This window comes from Priapulus caudatus, unplaced genomic scaffold, assembly GCF_000485595.1.
Source record: "Priapulus caudatus unplaced genomic scaffold, Priapulus_caudatus-5.0.1 Scaffold40, whole genome shotgun sequence".
In the NCBI taxonomy this organism is placed as follows: Eukaryota; Metazoa; Priapulida; class Priapulimorpha; order Priapulimorphida; family Priapulidae; genus Priapulus; species Priapulus caudatus.
The window spans coordinates 75,270-83,768 of record NW_014577101.1 but is presented as its reverse complement, the minus strand read 5'-3'; the positions used below and the strand labels follow the sequence as shown (position 1 = coordinate 83,768).

The window sequence follows — 8,499 nt, the reverse complement described above, 5'->3', positions numbered from 1 at the left end:
ATTGTCGTGCGTGCGTCTGTCTGTGTGTGTGTGTGTGTGTGTGTGTGTGTGTGTGTGTGTGTGTGTGTGTGTGGTGTGCGTGTGCGTGTGCATGTGCGCGCATGTGTGTGTGTGTGTATATATATGTGTGTGTGTGTGTGTACATACACACACACATGTGTGTGCGTGTGTGTGTATGTATGTGTGTGCGTGTGTGCACGCACATGTACGTTCACGCGCATGCACGCACACACGCATGCACACATGCACGCACGTATACGTGCACACACATACGCACACACACACGCACACACACATGCACACACACACATGCTGTAACGACGAAGATGACGTTACCCGTTTAAATGTAGATCGGTTGTAGCGATGAATATTGAAACTCCAAACTCCAAGCAGTAGTGTTCAGCAAAATAGTATATTATATGTGGTTTGAGAAACGCTCGCACAGAGGCACGCAGACGCGTGCCTCGCGCACTCCCGTCCGATCTCCCCCACAACCAAGAACCTTCTCCTTTATACATTTCTAGATAACAAAGAACGTCGGCGCGCGCCCAGACAACCGACATATGCTGCCCACATGTACAACACTCCCTCTCAACCGTTTCGCATCTCCATCATTCATACTACAACAAACAGGCTACCGCCGACCAACACATGCAACCCCTTGTCGCGACATTTCTAAACACAACTACTATTTTACCATCTGTAAACCATACTTTACAGTAGTGTAAACCCAGCTTAAGCCGTGCAACCGTGGACTCGGACCTCGCTAACAAAACACAATTTTCATACTAAAAAAGAATTGAGGCCAACGAGCATAGATAATTAAAAAATATATATCGGTAAACAGGTAGATATCGTCTCTCTATAAGACACGGTTACTTTAATAGGTAAACAATGCCAGCAGCAATAAACCTGCATGCAGTCAGATGAGTAACAGTGAAAAATTGACCTTCGTCTACTCTTGACTGTTCGCCCATCTTCGTGCTCCAGACGTCGGCTACCATCGGTGTAGGATGTAGACAACGAAGATGCAAAAATGCGTCACCAACAGAATCTGTCTCTTCAAAACTTTATTACGCTATCTTGAACGTGTACTAAACACCGACGACGATGAGACGATAATGATTACAATAGCTTGACAGCGACAGCGCATGCACGTGCGTGTGCGTGCGTGTGCGTGCGTGTGCGATTCACGAAGATTTGTGACAACTGTACATCACTTTACATCACTAAAGTAGTCACCCACTTTTCATGTAGAAAAGGCTGGCTACATGCTAAACTGACAAAACGAACTTTCTATGTACCAGTCCTTGTGTTTTGAAAAAGGCAGGCGAGTGAAAAATCACACACCTTGGCTTGCCGAGGTGTGTGATTTGCATCCGAGTGCCCGCAGGTCACGAGGCAAACTAGGGGGGTTCGGGGGCATGCCCCCCTGGAAAAAATTTGAAATCTAGACTTCATGAAATGCCATTTCCAGCATTTTGGGATAAAAATTAGCTCTGCATTTGTACTCTTAATTTGGACATTTTGTAGGTGATTTTTTTTCATCTAACAAAATATCAGTTCTTGAACGTATTGATGGATAACTTGAATCACACATTTAGCATGTTTAGTCAAAAAGGAACAACACTCAATTTTTCAAAGCAGACTATTAAAACTTTAATAGTATTTGCAACATCATAATCATTCTGTCGCTTGTTTGCATTTTTGTCAATTTGAGGTATTTCAGTTTCATTTCAAGAAAACATACATGTTTTGCAATAAAACTTCACTAAAAACCTTAATCAGGCTTTTTAATTTTCATTGTCAGCTCCATCTTCATCACCAGTCTCGATCTGCTGTAGCAATTGAATACAGTAACAGTCATATTCATCATGTATGGCTCGCGTATGATAGGCCGGACGGTTTTGGTTTTGGTTTTGGTTTTGGGTGGGTTCGGGTGCAAAGCAGTCAACGCAGGCAGTAGGCTTTGTGAGTTACGACGGTCGACAGGTGTGTATACGGTTCAGTGTGTAACGGAAGAATACCAGAGTCAACGATACGTCAAGCTTTCGTCGGTGATAAATAAATGATGAGCGGATGAATTGATGTTAAAGACTGCTGTTGGTATAAGCGTTACAACTGTCGTTATAAACATGTGAACCGACTTCCGGCAATATCCGTGAAGTTTACAACCGTTTGCGCTTATCTTTGAGTTTATAAGTTGAATTAATGAAAAACAAAACACGAAGAGAGGTGTGCGTTTTGATAATGCTTAGATGCGCGTTTTTTCGCACTTCTCATGATCAATCGAGGTGCGCGATGGCGCGCGAGCGCGATCGTGCACCTTAAAACACAAGGACTAATGTACCGCTGTGTTTTTCTTCGTATGGGCTTAACTCGTCGCGCCCTTTATAATTTCGTAACTAAACAAAACTCTGGCAGCTATAATCGGTATAATCGATGCAATCTTCCCTGCAGACGCGGCGTCGTGCGAGCACGCTGGTAGCAACTCGTCGCTCACTGACGTTCCGGAGGACGAGCCACTGCTCGAAACAAGTGGCAGCACGACGACGCTCACCGACACGCCGGCCGATGGCCCCGCCAAGCCGCTCTTCTACATCGACGGCGCCGAGGGCGAGGCGGCGGCGGCGGTGACCTCTGACCTCGCACTATCGCCCGTGCACGAGCGGCTGGATCGCTACACGGCCGATCTCTCCGAGACGGCGCTTCTCGGTGATCGCTCAGATTCTGACGTCTCCCAAAAAGTGGCGCCGCTCGTCGCCCGCGCAGACTCGGACGCGAGCCGCCCGGGGGCGCCGCTGAGCGAGCGCTCGGACTCGGACGGCTCGATGAGCAGCTGTGTGTCGTCGCATCGTGCCGCGCGCCGCACGGACAGCACGATCCTGCTGCAGATCCAGTGCGACAGCGAGAAAGCGCTACACGACTACGAGTCGGCCGTCGAGCACAAGCGCAAGCACTTCCATGCGGAGCGGCAGCAGAGCATCGTCGATCCGGCATCGTACACGATCCCCCCGCCCCCCGCGAGTGACGGGAGCACGGACGACGGCGCACAGAGCTTCAGTCGGTCGATTTCCGCCAACAGCAATTCGAAGAGCAGCAGTAATATCAGCCACAGTCAGAGCTATTACAGGTGAGTAACATTAGCTGCGGTTAGAGGCGTTATCGCTGTTTGCATTGTCATGTATATTAGAAATGTGAATTTGCGAAATATGATTCGCATATGCCGGGTTTTTGTTGTTGTTATTTATGTTTTATATTGATGCTTTTCACAGGTAGATGTTTTCAGGCCTCTTGCCTCAAAATAAAATTGTTAGAGCTTCATATATGTATGTATTAGAAGCATATATATTGCCTTGAGTTTAGAAATGATGAGATGCCGCTATCTATTTTTGTAGCTCGGATCTGCCACCAGAGGTCACTTCCTATTACATCACTGATGGTACAGATGGCAGATCGGTAGAAGATATGAATAAAGCCATGTCCAGCTCCCTATCGGAGACACGTGTGTTAGAGTACTCACCAAGGTAAGCCTTCTGTATTAATCCATAATACCAGGAGTGAATAATAGTAGAGGAACATGACTCGCTCGAAACACAAGAAATTCAAAATTTCCATGCCCAAATTTACCTATGGTTTATTACGTGAAATCCAATAACAATGACATCAGAACTAGCGTTGTACAACCAATTTGCACTCTCACTTTACTTTGTATTGATACTTCTTGTTATGTAGTTATAACTTCGAAAGTCAGATATATGGTTTTAGTCATTCAAATAGTAAAGTGGCTATCATTCCCACGCGATCAGGAGTCTGACGCGATAGCGCAAACAAGAGGCAGCTCGCTGTGTGATTTTATTATTACTGATATGTTATACTCGGTGTGGTTTTGCCATGCACTGTTGAATTAATATTATTACATCACAAAAATCTAATAATAGACTGGCATAGCTTATTCGATTGTAGATAATATGTTGATGAAATATCCTCATTATGTTGATATTTCATACTGTAAGATGTTTGTACAATTAGAAAACATACGTCTCACAAAAATGAAACTGCCTGGCGAGCAACTGCCCGTAGCTATGCAGTTAACACATGGGTTTTTGTTGTGTAATGTATGTTTTTAGAGACGATTGAATACTTTCATTGGATCTCTATAGTTCACATGCTAATAAAGTTTATCTCAGTTAGATCCAAAATAGAATGAGGAAGTCTATCTGAGAGATGGACGAAAATTTCATCAGTGTAAGTATTTATTACTTAATTTGGATCTAACTAAGATCAACTTTATTAGCATATGTTAGAGACTTTGTTATAGATCAATGACATCTTATACAGTATCATTTACTGCCAATATCAATGTTAGTTGCATTAAATTGGCACAAAAATTTTTTGACGTACAAACCGCAAGAGAAGATGTGACATCATTAATATTTAGAATGAGCCGAATTTCGTACTTATTCACATGTGTGTCATTGTGTCCTGTCATAGGCACAACTGTGCCGGCCTACTGGTAAACTCGCCATCGATTGCAAGAGGGGTGGGATCCTGTCAACAACGTGTTCTATGCACGTCTTGGGGGATTTTTATAGAATATTTGTTTGAATGGTTGATGAACCCACTTATATAATATCTGCTCTACATAATTTCCTATACATGATGGTGTTTGTCTTCGGTTTTTCAAATACTTCGTAATATAACTAAATTTCAGGCATTTAACATATTTAGCAGCTACTCGTATTAATTCGTTTTTAATTAATAGTAAAAGTAAAAAAATTGGCATGTAGAATAATTAAAGTCATTGAACTAAAGGAATGTTGAAAGTTTGGCTTTAGTGTTCTCATTTTAAGTTCTTGATGATTTTCGAATATTTGAGAAATGTAGCAAGGCTTGGAATACAGTGATATATATTGGAACTTTCAGGATAGTCTAGAGTGGTTTTGATATCTATGTTTTGTTTTAGCATGCTTTTTATAATTACCCCTTGTTATACATATGTCAATTTAAACATATTTTAATGCAGCATGAACAGTATAAGTCAGTAAAAACAGGGGCTGAAAATAGGGCAAGTCCGAGGTTCGGGACCTGCCGATTTCACGCTCGGACCTTCGCAATTTCCAAGCAGAAAGTTCGTCGGACTTATCAATAATTTAAAGTACTCGACTTTCATCAAATAAAACATCATTAAACCATTGAAAATTGTGAAGAAATAAAGCGAAAGTAGATAGATTTTTGGTCACTGTCGACATCTAGTATCATATTTAATATTCACAATGAAACATATCATGTACCAAGTATAAGAGTCAAATTTACCGAAAATCTGATCGAAATTACACGTCCTGATAGGGCTGCAACGTTAGTAGCATGGTTGTTTATAACGGAAGTTACGACGCATGTATTGTACCAAACAAGGGCAAACATGAATTTGTTTATGTTTGGTTTTGTATAAAAAAAATGAACCCACTGTTACCAAACGATCTATTAGCCAAACAAACGTTACATATTTGGACCTTTCAAATCTTTCCTCGGACCTTCCAAAAATATTGCTGAAAAGTCCTGGACTTTCGGGCAAAAACCACCATTTTCAGCCCATGAAAAACATTATTATTATTATTAGAGCTTGTAGCTGGCTCATCATAGGTAATAAGATGTGCGTGACAATAACGCACACACGCACGCACGCACGCGCGCACACACACACATATGGAGGAGTAGAAGGGTGAAAAGCGAACTATAGTCTATTGTAAAGCGAACTATATAGTCTATTGTAAAGCGAACTATATTACAATGTTATTAAATGAAGGTACTGTTGGACTGTAAAATGAAAATTTGTACATTCTAACCCCCCTAAAATTTTCTCTCAACGGATTTAGACGTTTCAAAACATCGACCCTGGGACTGTGAAATCTGCGGATTTCCGCGGATCCGCGGAAGATTCCCATCCCTGGGTACTAGTAAATAGATTTCGTATTTATTTAGCATTATTACCTCCGCCCACGGAGTTAACGGAGTAACGGAGTGAAGGGGAGGTAATGTAATCGGTCTCGTGTGTGTGTTCGTGTGTGTGTGTGTCCAGTCCGCGCGGCGCGATCGATAGCGCGTCGACTCAGCGAGCGGCGAGTCAGCAGCAGGCAAGTGAGTCAGCAGCAACCACCAGCGAGTGGCGAGTCAGCAGCCGCCACCAGCGAGCGGCGAGTCAGCAGCCGCCACCAGCGAGCGGCGAGTCAGCAGCAGGTGAGTGAGTCAGCAGAAACCACCAGCGAGCGGCGAGTCAGCAGCCGCCACCAGCGAGCGGCGAGTCAATCAGCAGCAGCCAGCAGCGAGCAGCGAACCAGCTCGTAACACATACCGGGTACATGTTACATGCTGGCGGAGGTATGCACTCTCCGTGAGTGCCCTCTGTCTAGTATTTTATTGAAACGCTTCAAGTGCCTGTGCTCTCAGTCTCACTCTCAGTGTCTCACTCTCAGTCTCAGCAATAGTAAGTGTAGGTATACCTTCGCTTTCACCGACTTCATACAGACAACGTCCAATTCTTTTACAACTGAAGCCGATGACTTTCTCGTCATATTTTCATGCAACACTTGCAATGATGCCAATGAAAAATCGTCGTTTCCGTAAAACAAGAGCCTCCACGGCCCAGAGATTGTCCGTGATGCGTTGACAGGGTCAGTGCAGGCTGAGGCTGTGTTGTATGTGCGAGTCGTTAACTGACCATATATCTTTCTAAAATCTGACAGCAGTACAGCTGAACAAACCCTACACTTATAGCGCATATTCAACTTAAAAGGTACTTCAAGTTATTGAAGAACTACTACATTTTACAATTTAATATAAAACAGCCATATAAAATGTAGCCATTTCGAAAGCAGCGCCACCACTGCTATGCGTTTCATGCTTACTTGCCCGAGAACAAATATAAATAAGATAATATAGTAATATAATAAAGATTACAGTCCTTTAGTATTGATATAAGTAAAAATGAAAATGCTTAGTTTATTATGTGTTTGATAACGTTAACGTTAGTAAAAAATGAATGATCGCTATCGGCTATCGCTATCGCTATTCGGCTATCGGCTACCTCCTCGGCCGAATTTCCGTCAGAGAACGAAAGATGACGTCATTAATAATGTAGAGCAGTTTTTGATTATATTTGTGTTTGTCTTATAGACGTGTAATATACATACTTTCGGAATCAGAGAAGTCTTCAAACTATTCACTGATGGTACATTAATGTCTAGATTTTTAGATATAACATTTACAAGCGCTATTCACTCCTACTATCAAGTTTCTGTCTTGCCTCTGCCTCTGCCCTGGCACTGTTACTGTACTCCGTACTGCCTACTGCCGTACTGGTTCAAGGATAGAGATAGGGTTAGGGTTAGGGTTAGGCACATTGGTTTTATTGGGACCCATGTTCTCTATCCTTGGGCCCTCTGTACTCTGTACTGTAGTCTGTAGAGTGTAGTGTAGCCTGTAGGCCTAGTCTGTACATAGCTTCAAGAAACGGTATTGCTAGGGTTAGAATATTACCAAAGTGGAATGTTGTAGTCTGTAGATTACCAACACGAATGTGAGCTGTGATTATAAATTATGTCACGTCCTCGACAGGCATACGCACAACCTTTTCTATGCAGCACCGACAGCGTTTACGCAGCGAAGAGGACATGCTAACCCGAAGCTGACCACATGTCTGATGTCGAGCAGATGGCCCTGGTGGGCGACGACGGCCACGATGGGGAGCTAGGCGAAGAATCGCACTCCCAGTGCAGCGACAGCACCATCCAGGCTGGCAGTAGCACCTCGCTCGCAGGTAGCGTATAGCTAGGTGTACACTACCGACTTTGTGTTGGTGAATTGGACCAACTTTCCAACTATACAACCGACAATCGGCAGTGTAAACGCAAAAGTTGCGCGACCAACCGATCGATAGCAACTAGTTGGGAGATTAGAACATGTTCTATTTGAATTGCGAAATTGGTCCAACTCGCCAATTTGACATTATTGATTAAGTCAGTAGTGTAACGACGAAGATGACGTTACCAGTTGCAAAGTAGATTTGTTGTAGCGATGAATAATGAAACTCCAAACTCCAAGCAGTTGTGTTCAGCAAATAGTATATTGTTTCTCAAAGCACATACGCTCGCACAGAGGCACGCAGACGCGTGCCTCGCGCACTCCCGTCCGATCTCCCCCAACCAAGAACCTTCTCCTTTATACATTTCTAGATAACAAAGAACGTCGGCGCGCGCCCAGACAACCGACATGTGCTGCTCACATGTACAACAACCCCTCTCAACCGTTTCGCATCTCCATCATCCATACTACAACAACCACGCGCCTGGTTCACTTACCAAAGGCTATGCGAGCCGATGAGCGTCGTACGGATGCACACACACGAATACGCACATACATACAGAGCGCTGGGAAAATGTCAACCGTCGTGCGTGCGTGTGTGTGGGTGGGTGTGTGCGTGCGTGCGTGCGTGCGTGCGTG

At 43.8% G+C, this 8,499-nt stretch overlaps 1 protein-coding gene across 1 annotated transcript in view; it reads left to right on the top strand.

Annotated features, from left to right (window-relative positions):
• Positions 1 to 2,462: 2,462 nt before the first annotated feature.
• The window catches only part of LOC106819758 (inositol hexakisphosphate and diphosphoinositol-pentakisphosphate kinase 2-like), a 63,014-nt gene continuing 56,977 nt past the window's right edge, over positions 2,463 to 8,499 (top strand). The window contains exons 1-2 of the mRNA XM_014824352.1: positions 2,463 to 3,133; positions 3,399 to 3,527. Coding sequence (XP_014679838.1) covers positions 2,832 to 3,133; positions 3,399 to 3,527 — 431 coding nt within the window. The 5' untranslated portion in view covers positions 2,463 to 2,831. The remainder of the gene's footprint in view (positions 3,134 to 3,398; positions 3,528 to 8,499) is intronic.